The sequence below is a fragment of the Hydra vulgaris genome, chromosome 14 (assembly GCF_038396675.1).
Source record: "Hydra vulgaris chromosome 14, alternate assembly HydraT2T_AEP".
Classification (NCBI taxonomy): Eukaryota; Metazoa; Cnidaria; class Hydrozoa; order Anthoathecata; family Hydridae; genus Hydra; species Hydra vulgaris.
Window position 1 is genome coordinate 22,366,195 of NC_088933.1, and position 25,269 is coordinate 22,391,463.

The 25,269-nt window shown below is 28.9% G+C and overlaps 1 protein-coding gene across 1 annotated transcript in view; it reads right to left on the reverse strand.

Annotated features, from left to right (window-relative positions):
• LOC105845686 (general transcription factor 3C polypeptide 1) overlaps positions 1–25,269 on the reverse strand; it is a 141,230-nt gene that overhangs the window by 62,269 nt on the left and 53,692 nt on the right. The window contains exons 12-15 of the mRNA XM_065817745.1: positions 24,796–24,871; positions 23,676–23,769; positions 23,234–23,412; positions 11,448–11,545 (exon numbers count right to left, since the gene is read on the reverse strand). Of these exons, the coding sequence (XP_065673817.1) occupies positions 11,448–11,545; positions 23,234–23,412; positions 23,676–23,769; positions 24,796–24,871 (447 nt within the window). The remainder of the gene's footprint in view (positions 1–11,447; positions 11,546–23,233; positions 23,413–23,675; positions 23,770–24,795; positions 24,872–25,269) is intronic.

The window sequence follows — 25,269 nt, forward strand, 5'->3', positions numbered from 1 at the left end:
TGCTATGGACTCTGGTTTTTAAAAGCCTATATGACAAACAAGTCAACTTCAAATGACTTGGCTGCTTTTAAGTCATCATTCGAAATAAGGGACTATTACCCAAAACTAGGGTATTTTCTTTTTCAAAACATCATAAAATCCCATCTATATTTCCTATATTTAAAGCCTTATAAAATATTTTGATAAGACCTAAAAGTTAAGATACATAGACATAGGTCGAAAAGCAATATTCAAAGCAACAAAGTGGCAAATAATAGGTATGAAGGATGGCTCTATGATCAGTAATAGAGAAATAGCAAGAAAATTAAAATTTTTAGAGATTTGCATCAGATATACTCTTAAGACATTTTAAAAAACTTGTTTTAAAGCATGGCTTCCAACACCATACAGGATCATGAAGGTTAAAAAAACTACTGAATGCGAAAATAGTCTTATATTTTGTCAAGTAAGATTAAATCCAAATTATGTTTCGAACATTTAACTATAATACCCAAAATAGTATTTGCTAAGGACTCTGGATTATTATCGCTTTGTCTAAAATAAGAAAGATAAGATGATAAAGAAGACACTTTACATAAACTTTATCCACCAAGAGTATAAAATTTCTCTGATTCTTCTCTATATTCTCTATATTCTTTAAATTTAAAAATATGGTGCTAATAAAGTTAGTATTTGAAACTTTCTTTGTCATGGATGTGGTTGTCATGGATATAACTTTTCTAAGTGTACAATCTGATAATAGTTTCTATATTATAATTTTTTTTTAACTACTTCTTTCACATTCATAGATGTAATAAGATGTTGTAATATTAACTTTTGATAACCAATTTCAACGTAATTCAAAAAAAAAAATTGTTTTTTCAACTCTTGACCAGTAATCAAGATATGTAATATGATTTTTAGATAGTGAAAAAATAAAACAAAAAACACCAGCATGAAAACTTTCAAACTTAAAACTGCTTGTGATATGAACAGCAAATGTAGGTATACAGTTAACGTAGAAGGAATTTGATTCATTGTGAAAAACATCATTTATAACAAAAGTTGTTAAAAGACAATCTTACAATTTTTAACATCTTCACATAAAAAAACAAATGTAAACAAACCCTTTTTTAAATACTGCGACAACTCATAATACTTTTCATTTGAGATAGAAAACAACACTATAGTAATAGACTTTGGTTTTAAATGTTGAGTTAGTATCACACTAGGGGGAATGTTTGGAAAAATTGAAGGAGGTTTAACAGATCTAAACAGATCTTTCCCATAGACAATAGTTTTTAAAAAAATTTCTGGAAAATATCTTTCACAGACAACAGTATCTGGTTAATTTAAGAAACTACTTTTTGGAATTAAATTTACCCAACTATTACTTACTTCTTCATTAGAGGGAAACCAAAAAACTAGTACTTTATCCCTAGTGTCATAGTTTCTTCTGCATTCAGGAATACAGCATTTTTTAAACCATTTGTTTTAACTATCACAAATCGAAATTTTAAAAGACCGAAATGAAGTCTTTTTATAAGATTGTTAGCCCCCAGTCAAAAATACGAACTCACAAGAAGTCTCTAATAAGTGTCGCCATGATATATATAAATATAAAAACACATATATAAATATAAATATATATATAAATATAAAAATATTTATAAATATAAAAATATATATAAATATAAAAATATATATATATAAATATATATATAAAAATATATATATAAATATAAAAATGAATATATATAAATATAAATATATATATGTATAAATATATATACATATATAAATATATATACAAATATAAAAGTATATATAATATATATATATATATATATATATATATATATATATATATATATATATATATATATATGTATATAACGGGTGATGCGGAAGTTATCAGACAAAATAAAAACGTCAATAACTTATTTATAAATAAAAAAACAAACTATTATTATATTTTTTTTAAATAAAGCATTTATCTTTTAATAAAAATATATTATTTTTTATATGAAAAAACACCACCATCTGCAATTGATCTCAATTTTGCTCTGACGCCTTTCATATGCGACTGTAAAAAGTTTAAATCAATTTCTTGTAGTTTTAGTTTAATGCGATCAATCAAAACTTGCTCTGTTGAAGCTTGCCAATCTCACTCATAAACCTTCTGTGCCAAATGTCCCCAAAAATTTTCAATTGGTCATGCTTAAGGCACATTTGGGGGATTGGATTCTTTATCAACATAATAGACATATTGGTCCATCCAATTTAGAGAATTTTTTAATAATGAGAACTTGCTAAATCTGGCCAAAATAAATAGTTAAAGTCTCCATGATACTTGTGAATCAATGGAATAAGTCGTTTTTCTAAATATTCATTAATATAGATTGATGAATTGATCGAAACAATGGCTTGGACATACCACGGTCAGATATGGCTATCCACATTAATAATTTTTTTTGAAATTTCTCTTTACCTATAAAACGAACACTTTCTGGGCATGTCTTTTTGCTGTTTGTGTAGTATCCAGAATTTCCAGTCATGTAAAAATATATATATAAATATAAATATATATGTAAATATAAAAATATGTATATGTATATAAATATAAATATAAAAATATATATATAAATATAAAATTTATATGAGTATAAATACATATATAAATATACAAATATATATATAAATATAAATATATATATAAGGGCGGATTGAAAATAAAAGTTTGGTCTAATACTGAATATTTTAGTTGTAAAAACCTCCTTGCAATTTAAAGGTTAGTTGGTACAATATTTTGTAACTAAAGCAAAACAATATACAATTCTAGATTTGGCAAAATACTAAAAGCTAGCATACAAATTGGTTTGATCAAATTTAGACAAAGTTAAGATAATGCAGCATGGTAAAATAATTTGTTAAGCAAAATAGCATTGTCATGCAAACTTTCAAACCCAAAAATGGGACACTTCCTATAAAGCATTTTTATTTTTTACAACTGCTTCTGATTTGATGCATGGATTGGCGAACAAGTCATCTATAAGGCTGGCACAGTTGCACTTTTAATACATTGTTTAAAGTTTAGGATATTCTTGCTGAATTTTCTTGACTCAATGCTTGGGTTTTGCTTGTGTCTCTATTTTTATAACTAGGTAACTCATTCTATTATCTCCTAATGAGGGTAGAGCTCTAAAACTCAGTTTTATGGCTCTGAGGCCGGCTGGTAGTCAGGTTTCCTGAACTCTGTGGTAGCTCTCAGAGCAGCTGATTCCATCAACAGTTAAAAAATATCAAAGTATTAACAGTGCCATGTTGCGCATGGATGGTGTCCCTGTTTGTACTTTTGGTGTGCATAGAAAGGCCATTTGAAGCCCTTTGATATGGCTTTGGGTTTATTAATAGTAATGAGGCAATTGCTTGGACTATTAAACAGTGTACTGAGTACTATCTATGCTTTGAGTCAAGTTCTTTAACAAATTTAAAAATAAATAAAGTACCAAAAACTATAAAACACAAAAAACCATTGTCATCACCAAGTTCTCTAAACCTATCATTCACTAATACTCATGTTTTTTGAAGTAACTTTTCTTCTGTTGAGTCTGATCTCTTGCAAAGTTTACCAGATCTACTTGCTCTTTGTAAGACTAATTTGAGTTCAGCTGTCTCATCTTGTGATCTTAGTTGATGGTTATCTTTTTTTGATTCGTATTTCTGATCAATTTGACAGAGCCCTCTCTCTTTATCCATTAGCCAACATTGTTGTTGGTGACTTTAATGCTCATCACACTGAATGGCTTGGCTCAAATGTCAGTGGCTCTGCAGACATTAAAGCCCAAAACTTTTGCCTTACTCAATTCCTAACTCAAATAGTCAACTTTCCAGAAAACCCGAACCATTTTCCTTCTCTACTCGACTTATGTCTTGTTTCTGATCCTAGCCAGTGCTCAGTTTCTTCACATTCACCCTTAGATGTTTCTGATCACGGTTTGATCTCTCTAAAACTACTATCTCATTCTTCTTCATCACCTAAATCCCATCCATCCCAACCATCGTACCTCTTACAACTACCTTAAAGCGAACTGGAACTCTTTCGTGATTTTCTTCATGATGGCCTTTGGGTAGAAATCTTTCAACTCCCTGCTGACAAATGTGCCTCTTACATAACTGTGTGGATTTAGGCTAGCATGGAATCTTTTAATCCCTTTTGACGATTCCAGGTCAAGCCTCACTCTTCTCCATGGTTATCCATATGATAGATATGGTTACTTCCATATCTATTAGCAAAACAGTTCTCCAGAAAACAGACGCCTATCAATTACTGCAAGAAACTAAGCAGTAATTGATAGGCATCTGTTATTCCGCTATTCCAAGGTCATGAAATCTTGTATTTCATCACAAAAATTAGGCTTTCATTACTTCTGGAGAATCTCTAATAGTATCAATAATAAGGACAAATCTGTTATGCCACCTCTCTTGTATGGTTCAGACTTTATCACCTCACTTAAAGACAAAGCTAAATTGTTTGCTAAGAACTTTTAATCAATATCATCTCTTGATTCCACTAGTTGTGTTCTATTTGATTTAGCTGTCAAACAGGTTGATCTATTGCTTGATATTCAAATCACTCCAGCTTCTGTATCTAAAGTGATTTCCTCCGAACAACATACGAGTTATAGTCTTGCAGAAGTGTTCTCCGGAGCTGTCATCGATTCTTTCAAAACTATTTAACAAGTGCTTATCAGAGTCTTGTTTTCCAACCTGCTAGAAAGCGGCATCTGTTATCCCTATTTTCAAAAACTCTGGAGAGTAATCAGATTCGTCTAACTACCATCCCATTAGTCTTCTTCCTATCATAAGTAAGATTTGTGAATCTTTAATTAACAAACACTTAATCTCTCATCTTGAATCTCATAACTTACTTTCTGACCATCAATATGGATTTCAATCTTCTAGCTCTACAGCTGATTTGCTTATAGTAATAACCGATAGATTTTATCATGCATTAGATAAAGGTGGAGAGGTTAAGGCTATCGCTCTTGACATTTCTAAAGCTTTTGATAAAGTTTGGCATGTTGGCCTTTTCCATTAGCTTTTTTCTTACAGTGTATCTGGTAACATTATTAAGATTATTAAATCCTTACTTTCCAATCGTAGTATAAAAGTTGTCCTTGATAGACAGCACTCTTCCTTTTACTTTGTAACTTCAGGGGTTCCTCAAGGTTCAATCCTTGGCCCTATACTCTTTTTAATTTACATTAAAGGTCTTCCAGATAGATTTTATATATATATATATATATATATATATATATATATATATATATATATATATATATATATATATATATATATATATATATATATATATATATATATATATGTATAAATATATACATATGTATATATATATATGTATATGTATATATATATGCATATATATATACACTACCGTGCAAAAGTCTCCGCTCATTTGTAATATTTCAATAAAGTAACAAAAGTTTGCAAGAAAATTGCGTTTAATTTTAATTGTTAAACAATGAATTAGACAGTAAATACAATACATTTTAGGATGATTTTAAATATATAAAATCAATAAAATGTTAATATACAAAGTTGTAAATGTTAAATTTTATTTTCATCAATATGAGACCCCTTGGAGCGTATAACAGCAGCACATAATCTTGGCATTCGGGCTAATAATTTATTCATGGTTTCCGCTGTTATCTCATTCCAAGCTTTTTGCAAACGTTCCCATAGCATTTGCTGATTAATAAAAGATGTTTCACCTGCTTCTCTGATCTTCCGATCCAGTTCATCCCACAACTTTTCGATGGGTGATAGATCTGGTGAATGAGGAGGCCAAGTCATAATTTTGCAAACTTTTCCCCTTTCTTTTAGTTTCAAATAATTTTTGCATAATCCAGATGCATGTTTTGGATCGTTGTCCTGCTGCATGATGAATCCTTTCCCAATTATACGAATACCAGATGGAATCGCGTGCTTAACCAAAATATTATGGTACATGTGTTTATCCATGGTAGATGTGATTTTAACTAAATCTCCAGTTAACCCATTGCCAAAACATCCCCAAAGCATAATATTACCACCTCCATGTTTTACAGTACTTTGTATACATTGAGGAAGCACTCTTTCATTAGGTAAACGCCTAACATGCACGCGACGTCGGGTACCAAAAAGTTCGAACCTACTCTCGTCTGTCCATAGAACTTTCTTCCAATCTTCTAATCCCCAATTTTTATGCATTTTTGCCCATTCCAATCTTTTCTTCTTATTTACTGCCCTCAACAAAGGTTTACATGCAGCAACGCGTCCAATTAAGTTGACTGATCTTAGTCTTCTTTTTACAGTATCAGTTGATACTGGCTTTACCCTTGTTTTGTTGAGTTCTGCTGTTAAAATTGTGGCTGGAATTTTTCTATTTCTTTTGCTGGACACAACAATAAATGTATCTTCTTGCCGTGATGTAACTCTTGGTCTTCCAGAACGTGATCTGTCACTGTTGGAACCAATATCATGCAATCGTTGTAGAGCATATCTCACACCTGATTCGGATATTTTTAACCTGGAAGCAATTTTTCTATATGAATAACCTTCTTCACGTAAAATATATATTTTGCCACGAAGTTCTTCACAATATTCTTTCTTTACTTTCACCATTTCTCAAATTCTTTATTAAATTCAAGACATTAAATGCGCACACTAATGCCATTTTCAAGTATAAATATAAACATAAGTCTATTAAAAGCAACCAAATAAAATTACTGAAAATATCCTTACCATGCCGGAAAGTATCATGCTACTGTCAAACCTAAGCTTACAAAAAATATTTTGGTTAAAAATTTTTGTGCAGTTTTAAATTTAATAAAGAATACTGAAGAACTTTATATGTATTTTACGTGAAAAAGGTTATTCATATAGAAAAATTTCTGCCATGTTTTTAGCAGCAGAACTCAACAAAACAAAGGTAAACAAAATTATTTGAAACAAAAAGAAAAGGAAAAAGTATGCAAAATTATGATTTGGCCTCATCAACTTTTTATATTAACATTTTATTCTTTTTATATATTTAAAACCATCCTAAAATGTATTGCATTTACTGTTCCTTGCAAATATTACACATGAGCGGAGACTTTTGCACGGTAGTGTATATATGTGTATATATATATATATATATATATATATATATATATATATATATATATATATATATATATATATATATATATATATATATATATATATATATATATATATATATATGTATATATATATATATAAACAGCCTGTATAAGTGATGAAAAAAATTAATTACAAAAGCGAAAACTTGAATAAAACATTTATAACTTTTTTATAACAATTATAAGTTATTTGAAAGAATTTTTTTGTATTGATGTCATTATTAACTACAAAAGTGCATTATTCATACCAGTACTTAAAAAAATATATATGAAAAAAACAGAACTTTTGAGAAAAAAAGTTTGATGCAAATATCTCAATAAATAACTTATTTTGAAAAATTTAATTAATATAAAATTTATTTTTAAAGGATTATATAAAAACAGTATAAAATATTACTAAAAACACTCTCTGCATAGATTTTTTTTTTTTTTTTTTGTAGTAATTTAAAAAACTATTATGTTGCAATTAAATTAGTGGCTTTAGCTTTTAAACAACACCTCTATTTTATTTTTTAGTCTGTTTATAGTAAGTTCTATTATTTTTTATATAACAAAAGAAAAAAAAATTTAACTTGAAGTTTAAACAATTTAAAAAGTCAATTTGACTTAAGATAGTTTTAAAAGGATCTTAAAGATAGAAAACTCTGCAAATTAAATATCTCAAGTCCATAAATTTTATGAAATTATTTAACTATTACTCTTTTATTTTATTCGGTTAGTTAATTAGTGCTAATAATCCAAAAATTTTAAAGCAATCATTTAGTGATGGAATCATTATCAAGTAACAAACTTGAAAAACACTTGTAAGTAAAATAAATAAAACCAGTAACAAAGTTTTTTATCTGAAAAACAGTCACTTTGTAATGTCTAGATACTGCTAAATGCATACTTTTATTAACTTTCCTGATTGGTAGAAACCATCTCTGCACAACCCTTTTCAGTTGTTTGATGGCCTACTTTGTTATGACTTTTGGGTCATTGTTTGGTTTCATTTTAGGTATTTCATCATCATTGTCATCATCATCATCATTAACCATACAACTGACTTGAACCTTTAGGTTTTTTGTTGAAATGATGATGCTGTTTTGGAATATAATCTTTGTTGCATAAGGAAAGAAGATCCTACATTTTCAGTGCACTAATACCTTAATACTCTTAGAGCAACATACCTTTGCTTTTGCAAGTGTATATCTGCTTCTGGTTTTGTGTGACCAACTATTTTTGATAAAAAAGTACAACTTTTATATTCTTTGCCATAATTGTATTTAAAATGAAGAATGTTAGGATTTTCTTATAAATCGTTTAGCTGTAAAATACTGGCTCTTGTACTTTTTTTGTTTTAGATTTCTTCGCACCTTTTGTTTTGGTTGGACTTGATATCATGATTTAACACAGTTAATACACAGGTGTTTTTTTAAAAGTTTGTTCTATTGTTGTTTCCCATTGCATAGGTGAGTAAATTATGTTAAACTTTTACAAGTTCCACACTGATCTTTCTTGAGTTTTAAGAATTTCAAACAAAATCTATATTATCTATATTCTGATAGAACTTGCATCCCTCAATAAAAAGATTTTTCTCACTGCAGTACTTTATGAAAAGTCTATGCATTTCTATAATTAAAAGCTCCAGAGGAAGAAACTGTGATTTTTCTGTGCATCTCATGTAGTGGGATTTAACAACTCGAAACTTCAGAACATGATCAATGAAATTTTGTTCTTGCTCAGTTCCTACTTTTCTATGTTTTTTGTGGCAACCTCTTAAATCATTCTTTACACTTTCTGTAGTTTTTTTTTGCCATCACTGTTTTTACAGTCTGCTGTGATATGCCTAAAGTATCAAGAAACATGGGTGCACTGATACGCATTTTAAGAGCATCATTTTCTTTGCATGGAAAGCTGCAAGTAAATGTTCGATTTTTTCTTTTTCACATGCTTCCTTTTTCTTCTTCGGATTTTGGTTTTTCCACTGTTACCCTTTTTACTCTGTACTGGCGCCTCTCATCAATACACTTCATTGACCAATGAAATAAACAGTTCTTTATGATATTGCTCTGTAAGATTTTCTACACACTGAAATAAGCATGTCTTGCCACATGCTTTTTGCGTTTTCTTAGCCTCAACCACTACTTCCTTTCCTTTATTTAGACCACTCTTTTGTATGCAAGGATATCTTTGAACTGTGTTTACCTTTAATTTTCTAATTTTTATAGTCTTTCTTTTTTGTGGTTGTATCAAATAGAGTTGGAATTCTTTTGTGCCAGATTTTTCAAGTTCAACAAGTATATATACTTCACAATACTACTTTTATCAACATCAAATTTTCGATATTTCTTAAAGTTTTTCATTACTTTTGTTATGAAAAATCTTCAAAAATCATTAGGTGTTGTCTCTCCATGGACAGTATCACTCCTGTAACCCCCTCAACTAAGGGGGATTTAAATTTTATATGGTCATAATTTTTGAACGCTGAAAGATTATACTATGAAAATTAAAATCTATTGATGAAATAAATTTAGATTAAGAATAGTACAAAATTTTTTTTATCAGTTTGTTTCTCTATCGCGGGGCAGTTGTAATTAATATTTTAGGGCTTTTTTGTTCCCGGACTCCAATCATTACATTTTTTTGCAAAGCATCCTTATTCGACATAAGTATACACATACAAATGCTTGAAGTTTGTTCCATGTCTAGTTATCTCTCTCTCTCTCTCTCTTTCTCTCTCTCTCTCTCTCTCTCTCTCTCTCTCTCTCTCTCTCTCTCTCTCTCTCTCTCTCTCTCTCTCTCTCTCTCTCTCTCTATAAATTTTACAAACCTCTCTTAACTCCATAACTCCAAAACAGAGGTTCCTGTTTTGGAGTTATAGAGTTGAGAGAGGGTTGTAAACACAAAAGTAGTCTCCTCGTAGTGGCCTTCTTGGCCTTGGGAGGTGAAAAGTTTGAAAAAAAAACAAAAACATGTAACCTCAAAAGTTCGACTGAAAATACTATTTCCATTATGTCAGATAGGCCATTGTCTAAGCCTTGTTTCAAAATATTTTTAAAATATTGATAAAATAGGTCATACTTTGAATTGGATCGTTTACTGCATTTAAACATAATGAAGTCATCTCATTGAAATTATCATATTTTCACAATTAACTAAATTATTTTAGGAGAGAAAAGCATAGTTTCTGTGAAGCATAAATTATGTCTTAAAATTAATTACTGTTGTAAATATTTACTATAAATTAATAAACAATGTATACTGTATTACATTTTTTATATTTATATAATCTGCTCTGTCCCTTTTAAGTATTAGCGTATTTAGAACTACCAAAACATCATCTCCATCAACTTGATCAATACGACTACTTGTTGCAACAGTCACAGATGTCATATAATTATCTTGTAACTAACAACATTAGGCATGTAAAACAAAAAATAAAATTTGTACATTTGTAAATTTTTACTCGAAACCTCATGCCTACAAATAAGTTAATCTGAATAATTTCTTTTAGAGTATAAACTTATAGAGTTTCAGAATTAACTCATCGTGGTCAATAATATTTAGAGTGTTATAACTAACTGTTAAATAATTATAGTAGAAACTTACTAAATATTATTTAGTAACACCGCCATAATAAGTTTGATTTGTGTTTTAAACAATAAATCACTTGAAAGATAGTATATAGATAGTGGCCTAAACTTAATTATTTTTGGTTCCATACATTATAAGATATTTTTTATGCATCTAAGGAGTACTTCTAACCAAAAAAGTCATTTTTTCCAAAAATGGACTTATGATTAAGTTTTGTTCTGCAGCGACGATATATATATATATATATATATATATATATATATATATATATATATATATATATATATATATATATAAAAACAAATTGTTACTAGTTTTTCCTATCTTTATAGCATACAGCACTTTTAGAAAAAGAAGAAAAAAACGAATAATAATGAAAAAAAAGATTGCTGCCCTATGCCAAACCCTAAGTTGATGTAGTGGCACAGGCTATATGATAGTAGATGTATGTACTGAAGCCCTACACAGGCTATTTCAGTATAATGTCAGAGGTGTTATCTAAACACACATATTTATAGTTTAAAAAATTAAAAACTTTAATAAGTTAATGCATATTTTATTTCTTATCTAAATCATTAAATTTTCATTTAAACTCTAACTTTTTTTAAACTTTTAAATTTTCATTTTAAAATATCTTAGTTGTCCGTCCTGTTTGATAATGCAAAGTATAATAAAGAAACAAACCTTTGATCAACTAATTTGTGTTTGAGGCGTGGTGGCAATTTACTGACAGGCATAAATCGACGTTTAGGATCTTTCATAAATTTGTCTAAAGTTTCACTCTAAAACAATTTTAAAATTAAAAATAAAAACAAAAGTTCAAGTAAATAATATTTATGCAAAAACTTTTTCCAAAATATATTGACAATCATTAAACTGCCAAAATATTTCTAAATACAAACTAATGCCTGTCTACTTCTGAAAAATTTATGTAATTTAGCCACAAAACATTTTTTCTTGCTGTGACCAAATAACCATAACAACAACTTTAATATAAATATAAAAATTTTTACTTTATAAATTAAAATAATTTTAAAATTATTATTTATATTTTCTTTATTAAAACTATTATAATTATATTTTGCTTATATAACATTAATAATATTATCACTTTATGTGTTATTATCACTTTATGTGTTATTATCACTTTATGTGTTATTATCACTTTATGTGTTATTATCATTTTATGTGTTTTAGATTTTCAGATTTTTTTTTTTTATGTGCTTAAATACCTTTTATTTAGATGCTAAATAAATAGTTGATGATAAAAAAAATATATAAAAGACTGAGAAAAAAACAACAATTTTACATAAGAAATATCTTTTTTCAAGAAATAACTTTAAAATAAAATCAAGCATTGATAATGCGAGCTAACAGATTGGGCTTTGAAAGACTTTTGAATATACCAGAGTTCAGTTCCATTACAAAAGATCTATTGACCAAGTTGGTCAAGCCAGTAACAGTCTTCAGCATTAATTTACCAGGATTGATTCTCCTTCATGATCATTATCAAACTCATTTAGACTCTTAAACTCAAATTTTAATATCAACTCTTTATCATAATGCAATATAAGACTGAAGGAATTAATTATCTGCATTGCAACTTATATTTAAGGTAGGACAGTGGATCTTCTTTAGGAAAAACAGAATTATGATTTTGCTGGAAAGATCTGTGCCTTGATCTTTTCCGATCTGATGATTGATCAGTTTCCAACGGTGGTTGAGTATATTGATCTAGATGGCAAGACAGAGCTTGATACTTGTCATCTCTAATCGAAGGATCAGGAATGGTTTACCTCTCATGTGTGCACCAGCCAATATTTCATGCAAGTTGTAAAATGTGAGGATCTCGGATGTTGTTCTTTGAAAAGGAGCTCTTATTTCCATGTTATTCCTGGTCGATTTCTGCCTCCACCTATTCCAATCTGCCAGTGAAAAGATGACTTTAAAACTGAAGCCGTTTCATGACACCATCAAGAACCATTTTCCTTCATTTTTTCTTATCGCCTCCAATATTCAGAGCACCTTGATCATTGAAATCATTTAAACTTCCTCCTTACAATCCATTTTATCCCTCTGTGCAATCAAGTTTATCTCAGAGAATCTGTACTTGTACTTTGCCTCCCAAGTCATGTTAAAAAAGCATGTTAGCATTACTCATTCTGATTTTATTAAATCAATGGCTATTGCCTTTTTGCGAGTTAAACCTGTTTGCATTGCGCCAAGCACAAAAGAGAGTTAATGGCTCAAATTGCAGTAGAAGAGAACAGGGCCTTTGCTAAATGGTTTGATAAGGACGAAATTAAAACAGAGGGCCTTAATATTCCAAATGATGCAACTGTTTCAGACGAATTGAACTGCCTTATTCCAATCATATCAATTGACAATTATTTAAAACATCTTTTGATGGATGAAGAGTGAGGCAAGTTCCCATGACACACTTTGATTAAATTCAGTATATAGAATAAGAGTAATATATCATAAATTTGTTTTTTCAGGGAGTCCTACAAGAACAAACAACTGAAACAAACGTGGAAATACCCAATAAGCTACTGAATGATATTAATAAATTAGGAATGGATTTTGTTTTAAAAATTGAGGGAGGGGGTCCCAATTTTGCAACATCCTTTTTAAGGGGGTATAGGAAAAAAGAACAACCGGTGACAAAGGAGATGGCTTGGGGAGGGGGGGTAGAGGGTAAAAAATTGTCTACTTTTTTAGTTTTTGTTTAGTTTTTTACAATTTGAGTGGATTTTACCCCTCAGTAATATTTTTAAAAATTTGTTGTTGTTTTTTTTTGACATTTCTGACTTGTAAAATAATAATTGAACAATCAAATACTTTGAATAATGTAAAAAAAATTTTAATGCATGTAATTGAAAAGTTTCAAGATGTTTCAAGATATTTCAAGATGTTTCAAGATGTTTCAAGATTTGAATTATTTTGTTGAACTAACCAAGAAATTATATGCAGAATCTTGCTTTGGTGGAGATTATCTTTCTTCCACCAAGTACAACCTCAATCACTAAGGCTATGGATTAAGAAACTATCTATCTTCTTGTTCACTTGCAGTGAAAAAATGGCTGTTCACTTGCAGTGAAAATTGGGTGACTGTCTCGGAAAAAGAGAACAAGGTACTTGAAGGGATTCTCAAGTGATGAGACAAGTAATGTTTATTTTGTAAATAAACATAAAATAAGTTTTGAGTTTATTAAAATTACCAAAACAAATTATTTATTGAGATATTAACAAAAAATATTTTGTTCTTTAATTAACAATTTGTTGTTTAATTAACAAACATTTGTTGTTTTGCCATTATACTTCTGGTTGAGAGGTTAATATAAACTTCATGAATCTTCATGGTATATTCTGTTGTAAAAATATGTGGTTTGAATATAAATGTAGTTACAGCAGAGATTTTTAAATGATTTACACAATTACACAATCAGATTGGGTTTTTTACCTTTTATAAAAATATTTGCGCTACATTAAGCATTTTAGTTTAACTTGAGACTTTTGACAAAATAAAAATTGTAATTAAATAAAGAATACCACTTTTCTAACTTGTTTTATTTTTATTTCCATTAAAATATTTTGTTTGCCATGAAAGTAAATTTATTTTTGCTATTTTTAAAAACTTATAAATATGAGATATGTAAATTTTTAAATTTACATATCTTATATTTATAGTATTCTTATTATAATTTTTATTATAGTATAGCATTCTTCTACAATTACAAATAATTGAAGAAAGGAAAACCCAAACAAAACATTTATATCTTGAGTTTAAACTATTCGAATGAACTTTTTTATTTTGATGTCATTTATTAACTACAATAGCACATTAATCAGACTAGTTTTTTTTTTTTTAAATCAAGTCCCAAAACCAACCTTCGAGAAACAAAAATGGTGTTAAAATTGATAAAGTTTTTGCTAATACCTTGATAAATAATTTGTTTTGGAAAGTTTAATTAAACATTAAATTTAACTTTAAGAATTATTTAAGATATAAACCAAACTTGTTTTGGCACTAGAATGGGATCTGTCTAGAATGTCTAGAATGGGATTTCAGCTTTTTTTAACATAAAAATACCAATTGAGATTAAAAGTCTAAAAGTGATCCTAAAAGTCCTAAAGTGATCCCCAGATCACTTTAAGATTTTAATCTTAATTGCTATTTTTATGTTAAAAAAGCATTTTTATTTTCATCTTTTTTAACATAAAAATAGCAATTAAGATTTTAATCTTAATTGCTATTTTTATGTTAAAAAAGATGAAATCCCATAATGCATTTTTTAGCTGATGATGCTAAAAGTTTCATACTTTTAGTAGTAAACATTATGTAGTTATTATTTTTACTTTATCTCATCAAACTAATAAATATATCTATATATCTATCTATATATATATCTATCTATATATCTATCTATCTATATATATCTATATATCTATATATATATATATATATATATATATATATATATATATATATATATATATATATATATATATATATATAAATATCTATCTATCTATCTATATATATATATATATAATATATATATATATATATATATATATATATATATATATATATATATATATCTATATATATATATATATCTATATATATATATATATATATATATATATATATTATATATATATATATATATATATATATATATATATACAGTCTTGGCCATAAGTTTGGAACCGATGAATTTTTTTCTCATAGGAACGTTTCTATGACGCGTACGGCATTTAACTGCTGCAGCATCGTGTTTATGCAGCATCAGTTGCATAGTTAAATGCCTTCGCGACTTCTTAATCGTTGCAAAACGTGAATCGTGTAACTTTACACCGCAGCAGAGCATCGTGAACAATATGACCCTCATTAAGCTGCATTATACACTGTTCAATGCCTAAACTATCGTTCCCTTGAACTAATGTTTACCTGAACTAATATTCGGTTGAACTAATGTTGAAATATACTTACTTATATTAACAAACTATACATTATATTTTAATCAATTAATTAGCTGATTTACATATATATTAACTGCATATCAGTGCGAAAGGTAAGGCTTAACTTCTTATAAGTATAAAATTAATTAATTTATCCTTTTATTGTTATATAAGAAGTAAAAATATGCAAATAAATCGCTTTATTTGTATAAATGTTTGCAAATTATCATTCAATAATATATACTATTCATAAAAATAGATCTATTAATTTATAATTATTTATATTATTAGCAGTAAGTATTCTACATTAACATGTACAGTGCGTAAAATGACTAGAAGTATTGAATTGTCGAAGGAGAAAAGGGCACAGACGATGATCCTACACCAGCAGAATTATTCTCACAGTAAAATAGCTGGTATACTGCACATATCTAAGTCTGCTGTCACCAAAGGCATTGCAAGAGCAAAGCAGTTGGGCACTCTGGAATCCAGAAAGAGGTCTGGACGACCTCGCATAACTTCTGCCACAACGGATCGGGTGATACATCGGCTTGCTGCTGCAAATCCAACATGGTCATCTCTCCAGATAGCAGTAAATTCATCACTTCCTGCCAGTACAAGAACAATCAGAAGACGCCTTTTGAAGGAATTCAAGCTGCCATCATGTCGTCCAGCAAAGAAAGCCATGTTAAGTAAAAAGAATATCCGTGACCGCTTGACATTCTGTCGCAAGTACAAAGACTGGACTGCACAAGACTGGAAAAAAACTATGTTTTCAGATGAGTCAACTTTTTCTCAGTTTGCCTCATATATCAGACATGTCAGGAGACCTGCAAAACAAAGATACAACATCAGGTATGTTGTTCCCACTGTGAAGCAGGCGCCTACCGTTATGGTGTGGGCAAGTTTCTCGGCATCAGGTCGAGGTGGCATATGGTTCATGCCAAAGAATACAACCATCAATGCTCAAGTTTACCTTGGGATATTAAAGGAAAAGTTGAACACTCACATGAACATTCTGAAATGTAAGGTATTTCAGCATGATGGTGCACCCTGCCACAGAGCAGCAGTTGTAACCAACTGGCTAAGACAGAAACATATCGAAGTCTTGGGTCCATGGCCTGGCTCAAGTCCTGACCTAAACCCAATAGAAAACATGTGGACAATGATTAAGCAGAAGGTTGCTGCCACAAATCCAACGTCAGAGAAGTCTCTGATTGATGCCATCAAGCGTGTATGGACAACTGCCATAACCCCAGAATACTGCGCGAAATTGTCCGATTCAATGCCAGCGAGAATAGCAGCAGTACTGGGTGCCAAAGGACATTATTCAAAATACTGATACCATTTTTTACATGACAGAATATTTACTTGTATATAATATTTAAAATAAAAATGATTTCAAAAGTTTTTGTTGATATTTTGGGTATAAAAAGTGTAATTATATCAAAAAACCTAATCGGTTCCAAACTTATGGCCAAGACTGTATATATATATATATATATATATAAATATAAATATCTGTCTATCTATCTATCTATCTATCTATCTATCTATCTATCTATATATATATATATATATATCTATCTATATACAGTTATGGCCATTGAAATCCGACCACTGCTGAATATAAAGAAAAAAAGTCTATGCATGCGAATAATCAATTTATTTTCTTCCCTGACATCAATGATTAGTTAATTAGCTTTTAGTCAATCACATTAGCGTTTATTTTATTGCACTGTAAATTTATTAAGCTATATATCTCATTGTAGGGTATGGATTATCATTTAACTGTCACAATTTAATTATGACTACGAAGGAAGGTCTTCGTGCTAATATTAAACTTTTATGGGAGGATGGTGCAAGTGAGCGTCAGATATCAGCAAAATTGCGAATGCCAAAATCTACTGTTCATGATATTATACAACTAATCAAAGACACGGGATCCACTGCGCCCAGAAAACGTTTTGGTAAAGCTAGAATTACTAGCAAACAAACAGACAATATGATACGCAGGGCTGCTGTGAGAGATCCAACAATATCCAGCACACAAATCAGGGCAGATCACCTAATGACGTTACAGTCAGCACTCGAACAATTAGAAGACGTTTATTGAAAGATGTAGGTCTACGTTCTCGTCGTCCAGCCCTCAAACCGCGACTGTCTTTAAAGAACATCCGTGATAGGATCGCATTTTTTAGAGCTCACAGATACTGGTCAATAACCAAATGGCGCCAGGTAATGTTTAGCGACGAGACACAAATAAAGCAATTCGTTCCGCATAAGTCATTAGTTCGTCGTCCACCTAATCAGCGTTTTAATGCAAGGTATACCGTACCAGCTGTCAAGCAATGTCCTTCAATTATGGTGTGGGGCGCAATAGCTTCATCTGGTCGATGTGGTATTTATTTAATGCAGAAGGGACAGATTGTTAACTCCCAACAATATCTAAAAATCCTTCAAGAAAAGGTTCCAAATTTGATGGAAATTCGTCGTTGCAAAATATTCCAGCATGATGGTGCACCGTGTCACCAATCTCGTCTTGTAAAATCTTGGTTAGAGGATCACAACGTTCAGGTTCTGGGTCCTTAGCCGGGATCATCCCCAGACTTGAACCCAATCGAAAATTGCTGGGTCAAGTTAAAGTCAGCAGTATCCAGAACTAATCCTACATCACTGGACGATCTAGCGCACAAAATTCGTCAAGCTTGGATTACTGAAATAACGCCAGAATATTGTCAGGCTCTTGTGGATTCAATGCCAGATCGCATTAATGCAGTCTTAAAAGCACATGGTGGTGCCACTAAATATTAAAAACATTGAATATGTACGATATGTTACATTATAATCATTAATTGTTACTGTTATTCTTTTATTGCTATAATACAATTGTTTATTACTACATTAAACTAGTTTTAAGTAAAATGATACTGGTGGTCGGATTTCAATGGCCATAACTGTATATAAATATATATATAAATATCTATCTATCTATCTATCTATATATATATATATATATATATATATATATATATATATATATATATATATATGTATAAATACAAATATCTATCTATCTATCTATCTATCTATCTATCTATCTATCTATCTATATATATATATATATATATATATATATATATATATATATATATATATATATATATATATATATATATATATATATATATATATATATATATATATATATTATATATAACGGGTGATGCGGAAGTTATCGGACAAATCCTAATTTCATTATTTGAGCATCATAATTAGTTTTTGTGGTTTTATGCGTAGGCATAAACGTTCTATAAAATATAAACTTTATTATTTGAAACACAATTATTTAAAATGAGGTTAAATGCAGCTGAACGAGAATCTTTTCGAAAGCGACTAAAAATTTTTTTTGTAAATAAACCTAATATAAAAAATTAAAAAAATCGTAAATCCTTTTGAAAAGGAAGGATTTGCTCGAAGTACAATATGTGATAACCTAAAAAGACTTGAAACTGTTCAATCGTTTTCTGATAGAAAGCACCCTGGTCGTCCGACATCCTGGACTAGAGAAAAGAAAGCCGAATTAACGAAACTTGTCAACAATCGAAAAGGGGTCAGTCAGAGAAAAATAGGTATTAAATTTGGTATAAATCAATCGACACTTGGTCGTCAGTTAAAAAAAATGAATATTAAATATAGAAAACGTGAAAAGATTCCAAAATACACTATAGAACAACAAATAAAGGCAAAGAAAAGAAGCAGGAAACTATTTAACCAACTCTATAATACAAAATCGCTTCTAGTCATCGATGACAAAAAATACTTTTGTTTTCAGGAGACAACATGCCTTGAAATTCTGGATACTACACAAACAACAAAAAGACATGCCAAGAAAGTGTTCGTTTTATAGGAAAAGAGAAATTTCCAAAAAAATTATTAATGTGGATAGCCATATCTGACCGTGGTATGTCCGAGCCATTGTTTCGCACTTCCAAGGCTGTAGCGATCAATTCATCAATCTATATTAATGAATGTTTAGAAAAACGACTTCTTCCATTTATTCACAAGTATCATGGAGACTTTAACTATTTGTTTTGGCCAGATTTAGCAAGTTCTCATTATTCTAAAGATTCTCTAAATTGGATCGACCAATATGTCTATTACGTTGATAAAGAATCCAATCCCCCAAATGTGCCTCAAGCACGACCAATTGAAAATTTTTGGGGACATTTGGCACAGAAGGTTTACAAGGGAGATTGGCAAGCTTCAACAGAGCAAGTTTTAATTGATCGCATTAAACTAAAACTACAAGAAATTGATTTAAACTTTTTACAGTCGCATATAAAAGGCGTCAGAGCAAAATTGAGATCAATTGCAGATGGTGGTGTTTTTTCATATAAAAAATAATATATTTTTATTAAAGGATAAATGCTTTATTTAAAAAAAATATAATAGTAGTTTGTTTTTTTATTTATAAATAAGTTATTGACGTTTTTATTTTGTCCGATAACTTCCGCATCACCCGTTAGATATATATATATATATATATATATATATATATATATATATATATATATATATATATATATATATATATATATATATATATATATATATATACATAGATATATATATATATATATAGATATATATAGATATATGTAGATAGATATAGATATCTATATATACATACAAACTTACATACATATACATATATATATACACACAAACACAGTCACACACATATGCATATTCGAGCCTTGCACAGTGGGCCAGTAGGCGAACAAAATAGGAAAAATTTTAGTTGTCTAATCTTGAAAACTGATTTAATTTTAGTTTCTATATATATTAAGAAATTTATAGATATTTATTTATATAAAATCCTTTAGTTACCAGGACGCAGGGCATTCGAATATTAAAATTGAAAAAAAAAAAATTATAAATAAGTAATTTTGGTGACATCAACGTTGTATGATATTTTAATTACACCTACAATTTTAAAACAATAAATTAGTACATGTTACTTTAAAGTATTTAGAGATAAGAAAAACCATTGTGTGAAATGAATTTGTAATACCATGTTATCTCAGTTATACTTTGAAAATCACAGATTAAAAAAAAAAATCTTTAAGAAATTTATTTTTTGCCACACTATAACTAATAATTGCCACAATTTGCTATGTGTTGTCTTATATTTATTTGAGCTTGATGATGCTTTAATAGAGTTTTCATTGATTGCTCATCCCCTTAAAGATTTTATATACTTTAACTTGGTTGCGATGTACTTGATTTTGCATAGCAACAATCTATTTTTACATTAACGTTATTTTAATAGTATTTTATTTGCGCTAAGTACACAATATGTATGTATTAAAATGAGATTCAGAATTCTTATGAGATTATTCTAAGTTGCTAAGAATACCTTACTTTGCATACCATAGCAACAACATATTTTCGGTATTGTTAGCAATTTAATTACAAGCACTAACAGTAATTTAATTACTTTTAATTTTAATTACTAACACTTGTAGTAACTTAATTACAAACAAAAGTTAGTTATCAATGCGGCCTATATATTATAATATTAAACTTTTAAATACAAAATATTTGTTATAAAAACTATTATGGTTTTATTAAACTTAGACATTCATAATTTTCTCCAAAAGAACAATCTTAGTATTTAAAAACAAAATATTACTGAAGATATATTAAAATTTATTGAGATGAAAATTGCTGAATTTAAAGGAGTTAATTTTTGGCATGCTGTTCAACTATTTGTTTACCTGTATAAGTTACATTTGATTACTGTCAAACCAGTTACATTTGATTACTGTCAAAAACCAGTTACATTTGATACTGTCAAAAATTTTGAAGAGAAGTTTTTGAATTGGTTAATGAATATTTAATTGTCAGAAAAAAAGACAATGAATCAACTGCAAGTAGACGTGGTCGAAAACCAGTTACATTTGATTATAGTTCTAATAAAATTAGATCTATTAAATTTTGTTATTGCTGCCAAGAAGGTTTTAAATATTCTAAATACAGATAAGCAAGTAAATATTCAGCAGACAAAGCACTGGCTTTAATAATTGATGCCAGTCTGACAAAACCTTCCTACCGATTGATTAGAATTAAAGCCTTGGAGAAAGAATATAACATCTACCCCGCTTACAAAGATGTCAGGTATGCAAAATTGAAATGTTATCCTGCAAATATAACAGTGGAGGACTTCATTTTTTCAGCTTCAGTTCCTTTAAAAGATTTAATGATTCATACTTTGCAAAGAATCTGTACAGTTCAGGAACCTATGTTAAGGCATTGTTGATATTGAATGGCAAAGCAATAAAAACAAACACTGACCAAAACATTTATAAACAAGTTTTATTAGAACCTGACATGAACAGAGATTTAATACATGAAGAATCATTATTTATTACTTGTCTAGTCCCATTGGATTTGACTGGATTTAACAACAACAACGAGAAGGTGCAAATTTGGAGAAATCAAAAGTCATTATCCACAGCCTATTGTAAACCCATAAGATTTGCATACAAAATGGAATCCAAGGTGTCTGTGATCAAAGAAGATCAGTACATTAAAAGCGAGAAAGCTCGGGTATGATTTTATTAGAGGCTTGTGGATCTTCTATTGAAGTGAATTGTATTATTGAACTTACAATGATTGATGGGAGTATAAACCATATTATCTGAAAAACTAATTCAAACCAATGCTGTTCAGTGTGTGGTGTCTCTCCAAAAATATGTCTTGATATCCTTAATATAGATTATACTAACAGAGAGTTCAAATATGACCTTTCCAGTCTCCATGCATGGATTCAATTTTTTGAGATGATTTTACACATTGCATATAAAAAAAAAACAAGAAAGTGGCAAGCAAGATCTAAAGAACACAAAGAAAAGGCATCTATAGCTAAACAAAAGATTCAGACTGATTTTATAAACAAAATGGGACTTGGCCTTGATTACCCTAAAAATGGTTGTTCTGCAAAAAGTAACAGTGGCAATTCTTCAAGGCATGCTTTTGCAGCATATGAACAAATAGCTGAAATTCTGGGTATTGATCAAAACTATATATTCAGATTTTACATTATCTTGGTAACACTTTCTTTAGGATATAAAACAGACTGCTTAAAATTCAAGGATTATTGTTTTGACACTGTTAGACTATGTGTCCCTTTATCCATGTTATTACATGGCTCAATCTGTGCACAAAGTATTGATACATGGACATGACATAATTGAAACCCTTACATTACCCATCGGACATATGTTAGAAGAAGCTCAAGAGGCTAGAAAAAAAAACTTCAAATCTTATTGCAAAAATTTCAGCAGAAAAATATCCAGAAGAGCAACAAATACTAATCTGATAGACTCTTAAATTCCAGTAATCCTGTTATTTCAGCACTGCGTAAATCAATATCACACTGAACAAATCATAAAACTATGAAATTATAATTATTTTATTCAAAATTTCTTGTTTACCTTGTATCTAACTCCGATCACATTCACCAAATGGTGCAGAGGCATTTTTGAAATAACATCCCCAATATTAAACCAACCATCTCCCTGAGGATATTTGGATAATTGTCCAACTTCTTTGAACCAAGCATATCGACATTGAATTAAATCAGTATCTTCATTGCTGATAGAGTGATGGTGGTCTAAAATGTTAACTATTTTAACTATTTATTTTTTAATATTTATATATAAGTAATTGTAATAATAATATATGCATTTTAATAATAATATAGTACTGTAACACAAGTTGTTTCAGAATACATACCACAGTTAACTTTCATACCATGATCATTAATAAACATTAATGCTATTTAAAATTTATATAGAGCCATATTCATGCATATTCAAACATATAATTTTTATTAACTAAGTTACAGTTATCAAAAAATTTTTATCAATTTAAAACCTGGATCTTCTTCTACTCCATAAACAACCTTCCACAAGAAATAGTGAATAACCTGCAGCTTCCTGAAACGACCATAACAACTTGAACGTAGTAACTAAAAAAAATAAATTAACTTGTGGTTATGGGTAAACAGGCAACATATATATAACATCACATACTAAAAACCAACTATAATTGGTAACTTGAAACTTTAATATATTTGCATTAATAAACCTAAATATATCAATTATTCAGCATTATTTACATTTATCAAAATTTCAACCATTATATAAAAGCAAGGTAATTTCATTATTGCTAAATTCAATAAATTTGTTTACCAGATTACAATTTTTAGTTACACACGACAACAACAACAAATATTTTGTCTTAGTGCTAAACTATTATTATTAATTGATTTACCAGAAATCAAAACAAAATAGAAAAAAAATATTGACCACTGATAGGCACCTCTTATTACTTTAATAAAAACAATATAAATAATAAATAGCTGATTTAAAAAAAAAATGATTTTACTAAATTTCAAATCTCATAAATTTCTGCAGTGTAAATTGTTAGGCTAAAGTTGACAGAAGTTTGTTTATTTAAGATTAACTATCAAAAAAATTTGCTAAAGACAGATTAGGCTTAGAGGGGTCTTAGATTGGGCTATACTTAGAGGGGTTAGATCAATTTCCAGACCTATTAAAAATTAGAACCACAGACAGGCAACAGACCATAAAATATAATCGCTAACAAAATAACCCATAAACACAAAATAAGCCTTCAAAACAAACTTCTTAAAAATATATTCTCTCCTTTTATCAACCAATAAAAAAAGTAAAAGACAAATTTGTGCAACTAATTAAAGAATTGTTTTAACTTTTTTGTTTGAACTTAATGTAACTAATAATATTAATATATGATTCATATATTCACACTAAGCATAACATGAATGTACTTTAAGCAAACATTTAAAAAATACAATACAACTGTAATAGCAGTGCAACTAAAACAACTTTCTATTAATACCAAAATAATATATAACAATTAAAAAATAAAAAACACCAAAAATATATAACATAAAGTTAAAAGTAAAATGAGAAAAAAAACTATACAACATAAAGTTAAAACTGAGAGCTACCTTAGTGTCTTTTAAGCCATTACATTCATCATCAGTGTCAGTCATTATGTCAGTTTCATCATTCTCAGGAGATTTCCTATGAAATACACCATTTACAAATAAAAAATTAACTATATACTAATGATACTAATTATATTATTATTCTATGCATACATATACAATACAAATTTTATACAAATACATATGCATATATATATATTAGGGTGTTTCATATTTTATCAATTTTCGAAATCGAACTCGCGAAACGATTTATAAATTGACTATTTGTATAAAAATAAGTTTGACCAAAAAAAAAAAAAAAAAAAATTTAATTTTTAGGGTCCCCGCCAGTTCGATTTTGGGCCAAAAATGATGGGTGTTTTAAAGGCCTGGCGGGGACCTTAAAATTTATCGAAATTTTTTTTTTATTCTTTTAAATGTTATATGTTGGATTGAATATTAATCACATAAATGGAGCATGTTGAAAAAATTTAG